This window comes from Anomaloglossus baeobatrachus, chromosome 9 (genome assembly GCF_048569485.1).
Source record: "Anomaloglossus baeobatrachus isolate aAnoBae1 chromosome 9, aAnoBae1.hap1, whole genome shotgun sequence".
Taxonomy (NCBI): Eukaryota; Metazoa; Chordata; class Amphibia; order Anura; family Aromobatidae; genus Anomaloglossus; species Anomaloglossus baeobatrachus.
Window position 1 is genome coordinate 107,658,267 of NC_134361.1, and position 20,180 is coordinate 107,678,446.

At 48.1% G+C, this 20,180-nt stretch overlaps 1 protein-coding gene across 1 annotated transcript in view; it reads right to left on the bottom strand.

Moving 5' to 3' along the window:
• Positions 1 to 20,180, bottom strand: part of LOC142251274 (SWI/SNF-related matrix-associated actin-dependent regulator of chromatin subfamily A member 1) — a 304,197-nt gene that overhangs the window by 118,179 nt on the left and 165,838 nt on the right. Inside the window, exons 14-17 of the mRNA XM_075323917.1 lie at positions 16,476 to 16,608; positions 14,297 to 14,445; positions 13,692 to 13,811; positions 1,279 to 1,389 (exon numbers count right to left, since the gene is read on the bottom strand). Of these exons, the coding sequence (XP_075180032.1) occupies positions 1,279 to 1,389; positions 13,692 to 13,811; positions 14,297 to 14,445; positions 16,476 to 16,608 (513 nt within the window). The remainder of the gene's footprint in view (positions 1 to 1,278; positions 1,390 to 13,691; positions 13,812 to 14,296; positions 14,446 to 16,475; positions 16,609 to 20,180) is intronic.

Genomic DNA, 20,180 nt, shown 5'->3' on the forward strand with positions numbered 1-20,180 from the left:
TGGATATTACCCCTTAATGATTTAGGACATACCAGTACATGCTTGGTCATTAAGAGGTTAAGAGATGGAGGAACCGGGGTCTCATGCCGATGATAGCTCTAGCTTGCTCCAGTGACATCGGTCTTGTGCATTTGATCCAGCTTTGGTGATTTGTCGTATGCTATTTGGTGCATGGTGGAAATATCCTTGTAGTTTGTTTATTGCCTCCCTGTACTTTATTTCTCCGAGCACGTATTGTCTTTTCCTCTGTGTGTGCTTGCCGTGAGTTTGAGCTTTGGTTTCCCGTGATTGTTGCTATTTGTGGCATATATTTCTCCTGTCCCAGCCCTCCCCTGGGTGGGTGTGGGGGTGTTAGACCAGGCCTTTTCAGGAGTTAGGGTTGTGCTGGCGGTCCAGACCTTGCCGCCATCAGGCGCACCTCTGGAGTAAGAGACAGCCTAGGGTCCCCTAGTCTGAGGGCCAGTCTAGGCACCCCTCTCCTCAGTTACCATATTACATCCCATGACATATAATGACAGTTACTTAGTTGCTTGTGGTCTTAACCATGGATACCCAAGTTGCAATGCCCTGCACATGAGGTAGGAGATATGGCTATATCTGGAGAACTATAATACATTTCTAATTGGAGGTATTTGCTACTATTATTATTATTACACCAACTACATATTGGGATAAGATCTTGGAGATGGGAGTACCCTTTTAAGGCTTCTGTGTCCCCCCAGAAAAGAATTGAGAAACAAAAGTTGTCCTCATGTTGAATCAATGCATCAGAATTGTGGATTTAGTTGGCACACGCCATGCACTAGATTAATGTCCTAGTCACATTTAGACATTATTCTGGCACAAAATATTGGCTCAAGGTAAACAGCCAAGAGGTGTCGTGAAGAATAGACTAAAATGTGCTGATCCAAATCCCATTTCTGCTTATCTCCTCTAGTTTTACCCTGTCTACATATAAGACAGTATTAATAAATCTCCCCCTTTTGTATTATACCTAGTGCAGGACCTGAGGGGAGGTCAATGACTTATCTTTGGTGTTCTTTAAATCAGTCAATCACCACTGGCCCTGCACTTGCTATAACATAATCTACGGCTCTTTACAAAAGAACAGTTATGTCTGGTTTCACAAAAGCATTTTTGTGCGTCGTCATCTTGAATGGAAAAAAAGAGACGAATGTTATGGACTGTATAACTATATTCACAGACTGAGCAGCATTGTGGGTATAAAAAGAGTTTCAGACTAAGTTATAGACTAAGAAAACATAAGTACTACTTTACCTTTGGAGCCCTTGGTTCACTAACACGCAAGGCATCTCTGAAATACGCGTCCACAGCATAATTGGCTTTGCGCTCCCGTTTGGGGGGCTCTATCCACTCCAACATGCTCAGCTAAATGTACAACCAAGAAAAAAGGCACTTTACAAAAGTATCCACTTTATGGGAAATTACAAATCAACATGATGGCTTTAAGTGGCCAATTAGGATTGCATAGCAAGAAATTACATTAAGATTTCTACAAGACAATTACTTGATGACTCAGCAACAGCCAACGAAAGAAACTTCCAAGACCAATCCAGCAACTTCACATTACTATTAGACTAGAATTACATTACTAGAAGAAAGAGAACACTACTAGCACTTAAATTACATTCTATAGATTGGTAATTAACATATATATTTGTATATATATATATATATATATATATATATATATATATATATACACACATTATATATAAAGCTTGCTGTAAATTTGTAACTCAGTTTACGAGCAATCTTTGCCGTACAAGCAAATACTCACCGCACACACTTCCGGCTCCGTACTTTAACCGCACTCTGACCCGCTCTTGCAGTCCACATAAACACACACAAACATGCATGCACACACACACACACACACACACATTATGCTCACCTTACCTTCTGTTCCATCGCCAGTCTCCTGGTTCTTGTAGTTCACCGGTACAGGATGTGTATTGGGTAATCATCGCGACGATGGAGGAACTTCCGCTGTCAGCTGCTACTCAAAGGCATTGTGCTGACCAATCAGAGGTAAGCGTCTCATGCCTTTGACGTCAGCGCTCTGGCAGCGGAAGCTCCGAGACATTGGTCGCGATGATTACCCGATACACATCCTGTATCGGCGAACTACAAGAACCGAGAGGCCGGCGATGGAACGGAAAGTAAGGTGAGCATAATATGTGTGCGTGCGTGCGTGTGTGGAATGGCACAATAGGGGACCAGGATGGGACATTGAACAAGTTGTGGAACGAATTGTCTGAGCTTGCATTATTTCCTATGGGAAATTTTGTTTTGCTAGACGAGTAACTTGGTTTTTTTATTTAAATGTTCCAGGAGTTCAGAGTAAACATAGTCACCTCGCTCCTCCCTACTGTGTTGTGGGTGATTAACAGGTCTCTTCCGATGTACATACATAGTAGAGATCGGTCAATTACCTGGAGAGGGGTGGAGAGCAGCCGGCCAGGGCCCATGCCGGACTATCCCTGTCACTCCCTATTGTCTCTAGACGACTTTTCAATTTATGTTCTCTCTGCTCACCGGAACATTTCAAAGAAAATCTTAACTAGCGGCAATCGTGCAGCCGGGCTCTCATTCATGCTGCCCATGGTTTGGGCAGGATGAATCTAATGACAGGTGCCCTGTAAAAGCATAGCTTGACTAAAACATGCAAAATTCATTGCCTGAACATATGGAGCTGCTATTTCGATGCAATATGACATAGTCAAAGTCCTAAAGATGATTTGTTGACAAAACCACAGGCTAGATATGATGACAGTCATTTTAGTAGTGAGCATGACTGCAAGTACAGTTGTGACAGCTCAGTGTTGCATCCCGGCCCAGATAACTGGAAAAGAGAGGGTGTAGTAGGAATAAAACATTATTTGCTCCTTTTACTGCTGCCCTGAAATTAATGAAAAGGTAATGGTAGAACATACAGTTAGGTCCAGAAATATTTGGACAGTGACGCAAGTTTTGTTATTTTAGCTGTTTACAAAAACATGTTCAGAAATACAATTATATATATAATATGGGCTGAAAGTGCACACTCCCAGCTGCAATATGAGAGTTTTCACATCCAAATCGGAGAAAGGGTTTAGGAATCATAGCTCTGTAATGCATAGCCTCCTCTTTTTAAAGGGACCAAAAGTAATTGGACAAGGGACTCTAAGGGCTGCAATTAACTCTGAAGGCGTCTCCCTCGTTAACCTGTAATCAATGAAGTAGTTAAAAGGTCTGGGGTTGATTACAGGTGTGTGGTTTTGCATTTGGAAGCTGTTGCTGTGACCAGACAACATGCGGTCTAAGGAACTCTCAATTGAGGTGAAGCAGAACATCCTGAGGCTGAAAAAAAAGAAAAAATACATCAGAGAGATAGCAGACATGCTTGGAGTAGCAAAATCAACAGTCGGGTACATTCTGAGAAAAAAGGAATTGACTGGTGAGCTTGGGAACTCAAAAAGTCCTGGGCGTCCAACATTATCATGACAACAGTGGCGGATGATCGCCACATACTTTCTTTGGTGAAGAAGAACCCGTTCACAACATCAACTGAAGTCCAGAACACTCTCAGTGAAGTAGGTGTATCTGTCTCTAAGTCAACAGTAAAGAGAAGACTCCATGAAAGTAAATACAAAGGGTTCACATCTAGATGCAAACCATTCATCAATTCCAAAAATAGACAGGCCAGAGTTAAATTTGCTGAAAAACACCTCATGAAGCCATCTCAGTTCTGGAAAAGTATTCTATGGACAGATGAGACAAAGATCAACCTATTCCAGAATGATGGGAAGAAAAAAGTTTGGAGAAGAAAGGGAACGGCACATGATCCAAGGCACACCACATCCTCTGTAAAACATGGTGGAGGCAACGTGATGGCATGGGCATGCATGGCTTTCAATGGCACTGGGTCACTTGTGTTTATTGATGACATAACAGCAGACAAGAGTAGCCGGATGAATTCTGAAGTGTACCGGGATATACTTTCAGCCCAGATTCAGCCAAATGCCGCAAAGTTGATCAGACGGCGCTTCATAGTACAGATGGACAATGACCCCAAGCATACAGCCAAAGCTACCCAGGAGTTCATGAGTGCAAAAAAGTGGAACATTCTGCAATGGCCAAGTCAATCACCAGATCTTAACCCAATTGAGCATGCATTTCACTTGCTCAAATCCAGACTTAAGACGGAAAGACCCACAAACAAGCAAGACCTGAAGGCTGCGGCTGTAAAGGACTGGCAAAGCATTAAGAAGGAGGAAACCCAGCGTTTGGTGATGTCCATGGGTTCCAGACTTAAGGCAGTGATTGCCTCCAAAGGATTCGCAACAAAATATTGAAAATAAAAATATTTTGTTTGGGTTTGGTTTATTTGTCCAATTACTTTTGACCTCCTAAAATGTGGAGTGTTTGTAAAGAAATGTGTACAATTCCTACAATTTCTATCAGATATTTTTGTTCAAACCTTCAAATTAAACGTTACAATCTGCACTTGAATTCTGTTGTAGAGGTTTCATTTCAAATCCAATGTGGTGGCATGCAGAGCCCAACTCGCGAAAATTGTGTCACTGTCCAAATATTTCTGGACCTAACTGTATGGTTATAGAACTCTTTCATCAGAGGAACGCTAAGTGCAAGATCGAGGATTAGAGCTGGTTGAACTCGCAAAAAACGGGACCGGCGGGTCCGTGCTAAAATTAAAAAAAAAAACATCTGCTCCGGAATCTGGTACCCATATAAGTCTATGGGGACCAGAATCCATAGATTAAAAACGTTTGTGGAGGGGATATGGGGGTAGGAGCGAGCGCGGTGTACTCACTGAGGCTGTGTCATGGCGGCACACTCCTTCCGTGTCACGCTTTCCCTTCCGGAACCAACAATTGAATATTCAGTGCTTTGCCCGCCCACTGGCGCATGTAATTGGATGCAGTTAGACGCGCCCCCACCCTGAGTGGCAGCGTATCAGCTAACTGCAACTAATCACAGGCACCAGGACCGCCTGTGGGCAGGGAACGCAGTGCAAGTGTCTGCGGTTCAGTATGGTGGTATAAAAAGAAGGGAATTTTGTTACTTACCGTAAATTCCTTTTCTTCTAGCTCTTATTGGGAGACCCAGACGATTGGGTGTATAGCACTGCCTCCGGAGGCCACACAAAGCAATTACACTAAAAAGTGTAAGGCCCCTCCCCTTCTGGCTATACACCCCCAGTGGGATCACTGGCTCACCAGTTTTAGTGCAAAAGCAAGAAGGAGGAAAGCCAATAACTGGTTTAAACAAATTCTCTCCGAGTAACATCGGAGAACTGAAAACCGTTCAACATGAACAACATGTGTACCCGCAAACAAACCAAAAATCCCGAAGGACAACAGGGCGGGTGCTGGGTCTCCCAATAAGAGCTAGAAGAAAAGGAATTTACGGTAAGTAACAAAATTCCCTTCTTCTTCGGCGCTCTATTGGGAGACCCAGACGATTGGGACGTCCAAAAGCTGTCCCTGGGTGGGTAAAGAAATACCTCATGTTAGAGCTGCAAGACAGCCCTCCCCTACGGGGAGGCAACTGCCGCCTGCAGGACTCTTCTACCTAGGCTGGCGTCCGCCGAAGCATAGGTATGCACCTGATAATGTTTGGTGAAAGTGTGCAGACTCGACCAGGTAGCTGCCTGGCACACCTGTTGAGCCGTAGCCTGGTGTCGTAATGCCCAGGATGCACCCACGGCTCTGGTAGAATGGGCCTTCAGCCCTGATGGAACCGGAAGCCCAGCAGAACGGTAGGCTTCAAGAATTGGTTCTTTGATCCATCGAGCCAAGGTGGCCTTAGAAGCCTGCGACCCTTTGCGCTTACCAGCGACAAGGACAAAGAGTGCATCCGAACGGCGCAAGGGCGCCGTGCGGGAAATGTAGATTCTGAGTGCTCTCACCAGATCTAACAAATGTAAATCCTTCTCATACCGATGAACTGCATGAGAACAAAACGAAGGCAAAGAGATATCCTGATTAAGATGAAAAGAGGATACCACCTTCGGGAGAAACTCCTGAATAGGGCGCAGCACAACCTTGTCCTGGTGGAAGACCAGGAAGGGAGCCTTGGATGATAGTGCTGCCAGCTCAGACACTCTCCGAAGAGATGTGATCGCTACCAGAAAAGCCACTTTCTGAGATAGTCTAGAAAGTGAAACCTCCTTCAGAGGCTCGAAGGGCGGCTTCTGGAGGGCAACTAGTACCCTGTTCAGATCCCATGGATCTAACGGCCGCTTGTACGGGGGTACGATATGGCAAACCCCCTGTAGGAACGTGCGCACCTTAGGAAGGCGTGCCAAACGCCTCTGAAAAAAGACGGATAGCGCCGAGACCTGACCTTTAAGGGAGCCGAGCGACAAACCTTTTTCTAACCCAGATTGCAGGAAAGAAAGAAAGGTAGGCAATGCAAATGGCCAGGGAGACACTCCCTGAGCAGAGCACCAGGATAAAAATATCCTCCACGTTCTGTGGTAGATCTTAGCGGACGTGGGCTTCCTAGCCTGTCTCATGGTGGCAACGACCCCTTGGGACAATCCTGAAGACGTTAGGATCCAGGACTCAATGGCCACACAGTCAGGTTCAGGGCCGCAGAATTCCGATGGAAAAACGGCCCTTGGGACAGTAAGTCTGGTCGGTCTGGGAGTGCCCACGGTTGGCCGACCGTGAGCTGCCACAGATCCGGATACCACGCCCTCCTCGGCCAGTCTGGGGCGACAAGTATGACGCGGCTGCAATCGGATCTGATCTTGCGTAGCACTCTGGGCAAGAGTGCCAGAGGTGGAAACACATAAGGGAGCCGGAACTGCGACCAATCTTGCACTAGGGCGTCTGCCGCCAGCGCTCTTTGATCGCGAGACCGTGCCATGAAGGTTGGGACCTTGTTGTTGTGCCGTGACGCCATTAGGTCGACGTCCGGCACCCCCCAGCGGCGACAGATTTCCTGAAACACGTCTGGGTGAAGGGACCATTCCCCTGCGTCCATGCCCTGGCGACTGAGGAAGTCTGCTTCCCAGTTTTCTACGCCGGGGATGTGAACTGCGGATATGGTGGAGGCTGTGGCTTCCACCCACATCAGAATCCGCCGGACTTCCTGGAAGGCTTGCCGACTGCGTGTCCCCCCTTGGTGGTTGATGTATGCCACCGCTGTGGAGTTGTCCGAGTGAATTCGGATCTGCCTTCCTTCCAGCCACTGCTGGAAGGCTAGTAGGGCAAGATACACTGCTCTGATTTCCAGAACATTGATCTGAAGGGTGGACTCCTGCTGAGACCACGTACCCTGAGCCCTGTGGTGGAGAAAGACTGCTCCCCACCCTGACAGACTCGCGTCTGTCGTGACCACCGCCCAAGACGGTGGTAGGAAGGATCTTCCCTGTGATAATGGGGTGGGAAGAAGCCACCACTGCAGAGAGTCTTTGGCCGTCTGGGAGAGGGAGACTTTCCTGTCCAGGGATGTTGACTTCCCGTCCCATTGGCGGAGAATGTCCCATTGAAGTGGACGCAGATGAAACTGCGCAAACGGAACCGCCTCTATTGCCGCCACCATCTTCCCGAGGAAGTGCATGAGGCGTCTTAAGGAGTGCGACTGACTTTGAAGGAGAGCCTGCACCCCAGTCTGTAGAGACCGCTGCTTGTCCAGCGGAAGCTTCACTATCGCTGAGAGAGTATGAAACTCCATGCCAAGATACGTTAGTGATTGGGTCGGTGACAGATTTGACTTTGGGAAGTTGATGATCCACCCGAACGCCTGGAGAGTCTCCAGTGCAACATTCAGGCTGAGTTGGCATGCCTCTTGAGAGGGTGCCTTGACCAGTAGATCGTCCAAGTAAGGGATCACAGAGTGTCCGTGAGAGTGCAAGACTGCTACCACTGCCGCCATGATCTTGGTGAACACCCGAGGGGCTGTCGCCAGACCAAATGGCAGAGCTACGAACTGAAGATGGTCGTCTCCTATCACGAAGCGTAGAAAGCATTGGTGCTCTGTAGCAATCGGCACGTGGAGATAAGCATCTTTGATGTCTATTGATGCTAGGAAATCTCCTTGAGACATTGAGGCAATGACTGAGCGGAGGGATTCCATCCGGAACCGCCTGGCGTTCACATGCTTGTTGAGCAGTTTTAGGTCCAGAACAGGACGGAAGGAGCCGTCCTTTTTTGGAACCACAAAGAGATTGGAGTAAAATCCTCGCCCCCGTTCCTGAGGGGGGACAGGGATCACGACTCCTTCTGCTCTTAGAGAGTCCACCGCCTGCAGCAGGGCATCTGCTCGGTTGGGGTGTGGGGAGGTTCTGAAGAACCGAAGTGGAGGCCGAGAACTGAACTCGATTCTGTACCCGCGAGACAGAATGTCTGTTACCCACCGGTCTTTGACCTGAGACAGCCAAATGTCGCAAAAGCGGGAGAGCCTGCCACCGACCGAGGATGCGGAGGGAGGAGGCCGAAAGTCATGAGGTAGCCGCTTTGGAAGCGGTTCCTCCATTTGCTTTCCTGGGGCGTGAGTGAGCCCGCCAGGAATCTGAGCTCCCTTGTTCTTTCTGAGTCCTTTTGGACGAGGAGAATTGGGCCTTGCCCGAGCCTCGAAAGGACCGAAACCTCGACTGCCACTTTTTCTGTTGAGGTTTACTTGCTCTGGGCTGTGGTAAGGAAGAGTCCTTACCCTTGGACTGTTTTATGATTTCAGCCAATGGCTCACCAAACAGTCTGTCTCTAGATAATGGCAAGCTGGTTAAGCATTTTTTGGAACCAGCATCTGCTTTCCAGTCCTTTAACCACAAGGCTCTGCGCAAAACCACAGAATTGGCGGACGCCATAGCGGTACGGCTCGTAGATTCTAGGACAGCATTGATAGCATAGGTCACAAACGCAGACATTTGCGAAGTTAGGGACGCCACTTGCGGCACTGCTGGATGTATGAAAGCATCCACCTGTGCTAAACCAGCTGAAATAGCTTGGAGTGCCCACACGGCCGCGAATGCTGGAGCAAACGACGCGCCGATAGCTTCATAGACAGATTTCAACCAAAGGTCCATCTGTCTGTCGTTGGCATCTTTAAGTGAAGCGCCATCCTCTACTGCGACTATGGATCTAGCCGCAAGCTTGGAAATTGGGGGATCCACCTTTGGACACTGGGTCCAGCGTTTGGCCACCTCAGAGGGAAAAGGATAACGGGTATCCTTAGAACGTTTAGAGAAACGCTTGTCTGGATGAGCGTCGTGTTTCTGGATTGATTCTCTGAAGTCAGAGTGGTCCAAAAAAGCACTTAATTTACGCTTGGGATATAGGAAATGGAACTTCTCCTGCTGTGCAGCTGCCTCCTCTGCAGAAGGGGCTGGGGGAGAAATATCCAACAGTCTATTAATTGCCGATATAAGGTCATTAACCATGGCGTCACCATCAGGGGCATCCAGATTGAGAGGGGCCTCAGGATTAGAATCCTGATCACCGTCCTCAGTCTCATCACAGAGAGACTCTTGTCGCTGAGACCCTGAGCAGTGTGATGACGTGGAGGGTCTTTCCCAGCGAGCTCGCTTAGGCTGCCTGGGACTGTCATCTGAGTCAGAGACTTCAGCCTGTGATGCTTGAGACCCCCCTGAAGTACGGATTAGTTCCAACTGAGGGGGACCGGAGAGCATAGACACAGCAGTGTCCATGGTCTGAGCAACTGGCCTGGACTGCAAGGTCTCCAGGATTTTTGTCATAGTCACAGACATTTTATCAGCAAAAACTGCAAAGTCTGTCCCCGTCACCGGGGCAGGGTTCACAGGCGTCTCTGCCTGGGCCACTACCACCATAGGCTCTGGCTGACGAAGTGCCACTGGGACTGAACATTGCACACAATGAGAGTCGTTGGAGCCTGCTGGTAGATTAGCCCCACATGCAGTACAAACAGTGTACACAGCCTGTGCCTTGGCACCCTTGCGTTTTGCGGATGACATGTTGCTGCCTCCTCAGAGCAGTACAGGGTGTCCAGCCAAGAAGCGACCTTACAGTGCAACTATATATATATATATGGTACCAAGAAAAAAGTACACTAATATCACACTGAGGCACTAGTGGGGCCAGCACTAAAGTGCAGCTTACCGCCCGCTTAGGAGCGGGTGTGTGGTCGCCGAAATCCCTTTAGTCTGGGTCTCCCAGAGCCTGCTGCCTTTCCCCAGCCAGACCGCATGTGTAATGGCTGCCGGCGTCCTTGTGGAGAGGGGGGGCGGGCCCTGGGCGTATACAGACGAAGAGCGGGAAGCCTGCTTCCCACTGTGCCTAGTGAGAGGGCTGGAGCATGTAAATAAAGCTCCAGCCCTCGGCGCTGCCAATTGAGCAGCGTCTCTCCCCTACCCTGATTGACAGGGTGGGGGCGGGAACGAAGCGGCGCTAGGCCGCAGAAGCCGGGGGCTAAAGTTAGAAACGCCGCCGCCGTAAAAGCGCGGTCGGCGCAAAGTCCCCGGCGCACCACAAGTCGCAGCTGCGCCGCCGCTCCAGTAGCGGTCGGCGCAGTAGTTCCCAACATGTAACGTCACTCAGCAAAGCTGCAGTGACCTAACCCCAGCGCGCAGCGCTACTGTCCCCGGCGCACTATAACGCTCAGCAAGCCTTGAGAGTGTCCGTGCCTGCCGGGGACACAGAGTACCTGAAAGTTGCAGGGCCTTGTCCCTGAACGGCACTCCCGCTCCAAATCCAGCAGGTTCTCTGGGTCTGTGGATGGAGCCCGGCCCCAGGGCTTGGGGGCCGGCAAGATCCCACTTCCACAGAGCCCTCCAGGGGATGTGGAAGGAAAACAGCATGTGGGCTCCAGCCTCTGTACCAGCAATAGGTACCTCAACCTTACAAGCACCACCGCGGGTGAGAAGGGAGCATGCTGGGGGCCCCATATGGGCCCTCTTTTCTTCCATCCGATATAGCCAGCAGCTACTGCTGACTACAAACAGTGGAGCTATGCGTGGATGTCTGACCTCCTTCGCACAAAGCAGAAAACTGGTGAGCCAGTGATCCCACTGGGGGTGTATAGCCAGAAGGGGAGGGGCCTTACACTTTTTAGTGTAATTGCTTTGTGTGGCCTCCGGAGGCAGTGCTATACACCCAATCGTCTGGGTCTCCCAATAGAGCGCCGAAGAAATAATGAATAAATAAAACAATCCGCACAGGGTCCCTGTATTCTGATGCCAGCACGGATAAAGCCCACGGCTGCAGCCATCAGCTGTCGGGCTATATCTGTGCTCTGTATCAAAATAAGACCAGAGTCACACGTGCGAGGGACTCGCATCCCATCCCCCGGCAGTGGACACTCTCCTGACAGGAGCATGCAGCTCCATAGAAACACATGCTGCAGACCCGCTCCTGTTAGGAGAGTGTGCGGCTGTGCCGGGTGATGCGACGCAAAACTCATGCGAGTGCCTCGCAAGTGTTACTCCGCCCTAAGAGAATCCGAATGTGGATTTTTTTTTTAATTATTTAAGTAAACAATAAAAAAAAACAAAAAAAAAACAACTTGCGGTCCTCCCCAATTTTGATACCTAGCCAGATGGGGGCTAGTATTCTCAGCCCGCATTTGCCCGGTATTGCCGCATCCATTAGATGTGACAATCCCGATGCTTTACCGGCTCTTCCCTTTGCCCTTGGGCGGTAGCAATCGGGATTATAGCAGGGGTTAATAACAGCGCACAGCTGCTACTAAACCCTAGGCTAGTGATGGCACAGGCGTTTATGAGATACCTGCCTCACAAACCTGTAAATAAGTACAAACACAGAGAAAAAAATCCTTTATTTGGAATAAAATACAAAAACACACCCTCTTTTACCACTTTTTTAACCCCAAACACCCTACAGGTCCAGCGTAATCCACAAGAGATCCCACGTCGCTTCCAGCTCTGCTACATCTCACAGCGACCGGCCATAGAACATGACCGCCGACTGAGAGGGCAGACAATGACTTAGCCGTGATGAGCAATAACTGCAGGCAGAAACTATGACAGGCTGGGGGTGCTTCTGACTGTAATCAATAACAGAGGCGCGTCTCACTGCAACCAATCATAGACGACAGGCCGGCCGGTAGACAGGGAAAGCATGGAAAGCTGTGTGTATGCGATGAGCCTAATGCGCAGCACAGAAAGTGAATGCGCGACCTGGAAGCAGTTTGCCACTATGACACCGAGTCTCCGTAAGAATGAAACACTTGCTTAAATCATTTTTTCTTTATTTTTCCTTTAATTTCCCCAGTGCCGAATCCGGATCGTACACCTGGAATCCTGGGCCCGGGTCCGGCACCAGGGCATCCACGAGGATCCGGACTATAACAGTCCGGGTCCGCTCAGCCTTATTAAAGATCCTCACTTGGTAGCAATTTATAAAGATGATAGCTAGCATCCAAACCAGGAGGCAGCATATAAAAAGGCAATTTTATTCTACAAATACAAACTAGCTATGTTGCGACCTATTGATTGGACAAACCAGGTGCTAGAGGTACCATGTCTCACAATAAAACTCAGAATCACTTGGATGCGTTGATCAATTCCAGAGTTATTACTACAAAAATTGACACTGGTCAGATTTCAAAAAATTTGTCCAGGTCATGAAGGCCAAAATTGGCTCTGTCACTAAAGGGTTAATACTTTATTGCACTGTTGCACAACCTTTTGACTCAACCACTGCAAACAAATTATCTCTGACACTCTCAATGAGATTTCTTCCCCATCCACAGGTGTCTTGTTCGACTCCTCATGAGCAAACAGCTCCTTGTGTCTCAGGAGTGAAGGCGTCTTCTTCAGGCTGCAGGTTTCAGCTCCTTCCTCAGATGTTCAATTCACAATGTTGTCCGATGTCCTGATAAAAGTCTGCAATCATTCTATGTGACTGCAAACTTCTGAATCTTACAGCCTGCCCATGGCACGCAGTCAGGATTCTCCAGTGTTAATGAGAGCAGGCGGTCACTTCACCACAAGTATGCAATTTGCATACTATCGGCCACATTCCAACTAGACATTTGCAGCCTCGCTCAATAAGAGTATGTCAAAATGCCTACTTCAAATATGACTGGAAGAACACAAATCGCATACTTGCAGCATATGACCACCCGCTCTCACCGGCAACACTGGAGAATCTCGACTGCGTGAGGTGTAAAGATTCAGAAATCTGCAGGTACTCCAGTTTAACCAGACAACCCCTTTAAAGGAGTTGTTCAGTACCTTTACATTGATGGCTTATCCTTTGGATAGGTCTTCTGTGTCTAATCGGTTGGGGTCCGACACCCAGCACACCCTCTGATCAGCTGTTCTTGGTGCCGGAAATGCTCAGTTTCGGATCGGCACAATCACCTGATACCGGCTGTGACCGGACGGCAGATCCGCCTCTCACTTAAATCAATTGGAGGTGGATGTGAAGTACCTGGCACCAGCCACTATCAAAAGATGACGCAGCTCCGAAACTGAGCATTTCCGGCCACCTGCTGTCACCTAGAACAGCTGATCAGCGAAGGTGTGGGGTGAACCCGGCCGATCAGACATTGATGACCTATGCTAAGAGAGGCCATTAATGTAAAAGTAGTGGACAACCCCTTTAATGATTTCTTATGTTTGATATAGAAACTCTTTGAAACAAGCTTAGATAGTTGGTACAGGTTTGATAAGACGCAATATGTAATTTATAAGTTCTGCAATACAAAAATGTTACCTTCTGTTTTTCTCGATAATCCTCTCCTTCAAAGTTATATAAACTTGTTTCTGTATCCATAGAGAAGTTTCTTAGTGAGCTCTCCCCCATGTTCTCCATGCGCTCGGCCATTTCAGCAGTCTGAAAAGAAAGGTTTCTTTAGCTATAGAAATAAGGCTGAAAAGGGAGGTTTTAAAGATGCGTATACTAATAATATTCCCACTTAAGTCAGAGACCTCTCACTTAGCTAACTTAGTTCTGCTTTGCACTGAGGAGTGGCAAACACCCTGAAACACGTGTCCACAAATAGTTTCTGGTTTTGTTTCATATGCTAAGTCATGTGTCAAGGCTTGTTTAAAGGGTTGATATTGACATTTAGGATTGCTACATCCAATAGGTGGCGCTTGAGATCAACTACTCTCTCTCTTTGAAGAGGTAATTTGCATATACTAATAATGAATAATTCTACATTCGATCAGCCTATATGAATATGTAAGTTTCTGTATACCTTGTCTTCACAGCATAGCGGTATGGTATAATGAATAGGTTTGTTTCATAATGGTGGTTGTAATGGCTGTCAGAAATGAATGGAATCGGATTAAGTGACAGATAAGGAGCAATGCTACCTTCTTTTCCCCCCTTTCCAAAATTGTAGTAATATCTTCATCTGTCAGTTCGCTGTCCTTGGATGCAAACACATGGGTGGCTCCATGGCGGATCATCTGCAGCATTTCATCCTTCCCAAGTTTGTTTGACTGCTGATCGATAAGTCGCCCTAAAGTTACAAAGATTAGAAGTTTTTACCTATACCTCCGTATTATCATTGCTTTACTTGGAGAAACCCTCGTATATAACAGCTTCTTTTGCCACAATATTTTGTATATATGTCTGCAGAGTTCAGCTTATTCTGAAACTCCATAAAGTACACCATTGGAATAGGAGAGTGAAAATAGAGATTCATATTGGTAAGCTCCTCTCAAGCTTTGGTACCATCTAAGGGTTGAGGATTAGGTTTGTTGGCTCTCCACGGCACATACTGCAGAGGTGAAAGGCTCCAGCTCCACCAAGCTGCCTCCAGGCCACAGACATGATAGCCTAAGGCCTGATTCACACTATACTACTTTTCTTAGTCCATGTGTTTATAAATGAATAGCAAACAACCCCAGAAAAGTCAAGAGGGATATTCACACATCTGTTTATTTAAAGAGGTATTCCCAACTCAACCTTTGATGGCCGAGACAGGACTATCTGCTTCATGGTCTAAGCCACCTCTCTGCAAATATTTTATTTTATCCTTTCATGGGACAACACTGAAGATATGACACATTGAAACAATGTAAAGTAGTCAGTGTGCAGCTTGTATAACAGGGTAAATTTGGTGCTCGCTAAATAACTCAACACATAGCCATTAATATCTAAACTGCTGGCAACAAACGTGAGTACACCCCTAAGTGAAAATGGCTAAATTGCACCAATTAGCCATTTCCCCTACCTGGTGTCGTGTGACTCATCAGTGTTACAAGGTCTCAGGTGTGAATCTGGAGCAGGGGTGTTACGTTTGGTGTTATCTCTCACACACTCTCTCATACTGGTCACTGGAAGCTCAACATGTCATCTCATAGCAAAGAATTCTGAGGATCTGAATAGAAGAATTGCTCCTCTACATAAAGATGGACGAGGCTGTAAGAAGATTGTCAACACCCTGAAATTAAGCAGTAGCACGGTGGCCAATACCATACAGCAAGTTTAGTAAGACAGGTTCCGCTCACAAGAGGCCTAGCCATGCTCAACCAAAGAAGTTGTGTGCACGTATTCAGAATCATATGTGGAGGTTAAAGGGATGAGGAAGTTAAAAGGATGTGGCTCAGCCTGTCAGTGCTCAGATTGGACGCCGCACATTGCATTAAATTGGTCTGCATGGCTGTCATGCCAGAAGGAAGCCTCCTCTAAAGATGATGCACAAGAAAACCACAAACAGTTTGCTGAAGAGAAGACTAAGGACATAGATTACTGGAATCATTGACTATGGTCTTATAAGACTAAGATACATTTATTTGGTTCAGATGATGTCAAGCGTGTGTGATAGCAACCACTTGAGGAGTACAAAGACAAGTGTATCTTGCCTATAGTCAAGCATGCTGGTGGGAGTGTCATGGTTTGGGGCTGCATGAGTGCTGTCGGCTGGGTGGAGCTACAGTTCATTGAGGGAACCTTGAATGCCAACAAGTACTGAGCCGCAGGGCAATATTCCAACATGATAACGATCTCAAACACACCTCCAAGACGACCACTACTTTGCTAAAGAAACTGAGGGTATACGTGCTGGACTGGCCAAGCGTTTCCAGACCTAAACCCTGTGGGGCCTCCTCAAAGAAAAGTTGGAAGAGCGCAAGGTCTCTAACACCTACCAGCTCTGTGATATTGTCATGGAGCATGGAAGTGGCTCCTTTGAAGCTCTAGTGAACTCCATGCCCAAGAGTGTTAAGGCCCAGCTTGAAAATAATGGTGGTCACCCAAAATATTGAAACTTTGGGTACAATTTGGCTGTTTTCACTTAGGGGTGTACTTACTTATGTTGCCAGCGTTTATGACATTAATTGCTGTGTGTTGAGTTATTTAAAGAGCACATCAAATATACACTGTTATACAAGCTGTACGCCGACCACTTTACATTGTATATTAAAAGTGTCATATCTTCAGTGTTGTCCAAAGAAAAGATATAATAAAATATTTACAAAAATGTGAGGGGTGTACTCACTTTTTTATATACTCTAGAAGTGAAACCTAACCAGGTCAATAACTAACCTTGCTGGATGACAATAGAATCCAGCCTGAGTTTTAGCTCCGCTCGCTCCACAATCCTTTCTTCCACTGTATTGTCGGTAATGAGCCGGAATACCCGGACAGTTTTCGTCTGGCCTATGCGATGGGCTCGATCCTGTAGCAAACACAAAGTAAAAAAATTTCTTGTGTAGAAACTTAATGATAATACCAAGTAATGAACTGCAAATGCATTGCTGCTGAACTGGCACATAGTCATCATTCATAGCATTAGCTTTTAGAGTAATCCCTTTCTATAGAAATACCAGAGGGGTCTTTTTAGGGGAAAACAACAAACCGTATTTTCCGCATATAAGACGACTTTTTAACCCCTGAAAATCTTCTCAAAAGTCGGGGGTCGTCTTATATGGCGGTGCACGGTGCCGTCGGTTATACATAATAAAAGATATTCTCACCTGTACTCCGTGCCCGTGGTGCCTCCAGCTGCTTCTTGCAGTCTGAAGGCACACAGACCCCTCTGTGATAGCGTCCGATGTATGGAGTGGCCGCTGCAGTATGTCGTCATGGTTTTACTCCAGCTGAATACTGTACGGCGTTACAAAGCATTCAACTGCAGTAAAGCGCTGACAGCCTCGGTGGCCATGTATATAGGATGCTATCACGGAGGGGTCTGTGTGCCTGTCGTCCACAAGAAGCACCCCTCCATGATCGCGTCCAATACACAGGGCCACCGAGGCTGTCAGCGCTTTACTGAAGTTGAATGCTTTGTGGCGCCGTACAGCATTCAACTGTAGTAAAGCCATGACGGCAGCGTGCAGTGGCCGCTCCGTTCACGCTATCATGGAGGAGTCTGTGTGCCTGCGGACTGCAAGAAGCAGCTGGAGGCACCGCGGGCACAGAGGAGAGGTGAGAAAACGGATTTTTGTGTACTCACTGTAAAATCGTTTTCTCTTAGCCATCATTGGGGGACACAGGACCATTGGTGTTATGCTGCTTATCCATAGGAGGACACTAAGTAGATGCAAAGATGTTAGCTCCTCCCCTGCAGTATACACCCCCTGGCCCAGCCAGGCTACTTCAGTTTTAGTACACAAGCAGTAGGAGAACAAGTAACAAAAAACGTGAGTGAATACTCATAACAAAAAAGTACTGAGAGAGAAAAAAGCTAAGGCCCAACAGGGCAACAGGGAGGGTGCTGTGTCCCCCAATGATGGCTAAGAGAAAACGATTTTACGGTGAGTACACAAAGAAGGGAATTTTGTTTACTTACCGTAAATTCCTTTTCTTCTAGCTCTAATTGGGAGACCCAGACAATTGGGTGTATAGCTACTGCCTCCGGAGGCCACACAAAGTATTACACTTAAAAGTGTAAGGCCCCTCCCCTTCTGCCTATACACCCCCCGTGGGATCACGGGCTCCTCAGTTTTAGTGCAAAAGCAAGAAGGAGGAAAGCCAATAAACTGGTTTAAGCAAATTCAATCCGAAGGAATATCGGAGAACTGAAACCATTCAACATGAACAACATGTGTACACAAAAAAACAGGGGCGGGTGCTGGGTCTCCCAATTAGAGCTAGAAGAAAAGGAATTTACGGTAAGTAAACAAAATTCCCTTCTTCTTTGTCGCTCTATTGGGAGACCCAGACAATTGGGATGTCCAAAAGCAATCCCTGGGTGGGTAAAATAATACCTCGTGATAGGGCCGTAAGACGGCCCTTTCCTACATGGGGGCAATCGCCGCCTGAAGGACTCGTCTACCTAGGCTGGCGACCGCCGAAGCGTAGGTATGCACCTGATAATGCTTGGTAAAAGTGTGCAGACTCGACCAGGTAGCTGCCTGGCACACCTGCTGAGCCGTAGCCTGGTGCCGTAATGCCCAGGACGCACCCACGGCTCTGGTAGAATGGGGCTTCAGCCCTGAGGGAACCGGAAGCCCAGCAGAACGGTAGGCTTCAAGAATTGGTTCCTTGATCCACCGAGCCAGGGTGGATTTGGAAGCTTGCAACCCTTTACGCTGACCAGTGACAAGGACAAAGAGTGCATCCGAGCGGCGCAGGGGCGCCGTGCGGGAAATGTAGATTCTGAGTGCTCTCACCAGATCCAACAAATGCAAATCCCTTTCACATTGATGAACTGAATGAGGACACAAAGAAGGTAAGGAGATATCCTGATTGAGATGAAAGGGGGATACCACCTTAGGGAGAAACTCCGGAATCGGGCGCAGAACCACCTTGTCCTGGTGAAACACCAGGAAGGGAGATTTGCATGACAGCGCTGCTAGCTCGGACACTCTCCGAAGAGACGTGACCGCTACTAGAAAGGCCACTTTCTGTGAAAGGCGAGAAAGGGAAACATCCCTCATAGGCTCGAAAGGCGGCTTCTGGAGAGCAATTAGAACCATGTTCAGATCCCAGGGCTCTAACGGCCGCTTGTAAGGAGGGACGATATGACAAACCCCTTGCAGGAACGTGCGTACCTGTGGGAGTCTGTTCAGGCGCTTCTGAAAAAATACAGATAGCGCAGAGACTTGTCCTTTAAGGGAGCCGAGCGACAAACCTTTTTCCAACCCGGATTGCAGGAAGGAAAGAAAAGTAGGCAATGCAAATGGCCAGGGAGAAACTTCCTGAGCCGAGCACCAAGCTAAGAATATCTTCCACGTCCTGTGGTAGATCTTGGCAGAGGTTGGTTTCCTAGCCTGTCTCATGGTGGCAATGACCTCTTGAGATAATCCTGAAGACGCTAGGATCCAGGACTCAATGGCCACACAGTCAGGTTCAGGGCCGCAGAATTCAGATGGAAAAAACGGCCCTTGAGACAGCAAGTCTGGCCGGTCTGGTAGTGCCCACGGTTGTCCTACCGTGAGATGCCACAGATCCGGGTACCACGACCTCCTTGGCCAGTCTGGAGCGACGAGGATGGCGCGGCGGCAGTCGGACCTGATCTTGCGTAGCACTCTGGGCAACAGCGCCAGAGGTGGAAACACATAAGGGAGCCGGAACTGCGACCAATCTTGAACTAAGGCGTCCGCCGCCAGAGCTCTGTGATCGTGAGACCGTGCCATGAAAGCTGGGACCTTGTTGTTGTGCCGGGACGCCATTAGGTCGACGTCCGGCATCCCCCAGCTGCGACAGATCTCCTGAAACACGTCCGGGTGAAGAGACCATTCCCCTGCGTCCATACCCTGGCGACTGAGGAAGTCTGCTTCCCAGTTTTCTACGCCCGGGATGTGAACTGCGGATATGGTGGATGCCGTGTCTTCCACCCACGTCAGAATCCGCCGGACTTCCTGGAAGGCTTGCCGACAGCGTGTCCCACCTTGGTGGTTGATGTATGCCACCGCTGTGGAGTTGTCCGACTGAATTCGGATCTGCCTGCCTTCCAGCCACTGCTGGAAGGCTTGTAGGGCAAAACACACTGCTCTGATTTCCAGAACATTGATCTGAAGGGTGGACTCCTGCTGAGTCCACGTACCTTGAGCCCTGTGGTGGAGAAAAACTGCTCCCCACCCTGATAGACTCGCGTCTGTCGTGACCACCGCCCAGGATGGGGGTAGGAAGGACTTTCCTTTTGACAATGAGGTGGGAAGAAGCCGCCACCGAAAAGATTCCTTGGCCGCCTGAGAAGAAGGGAATTTTGTTACTTACCGTAAATTCCTTTTCTTCTAGCTCCTATTGGGAGACCCAGACGATTGGGTGTATAGCTACTGCCTCCGGAGGCCACACAAAGCACTA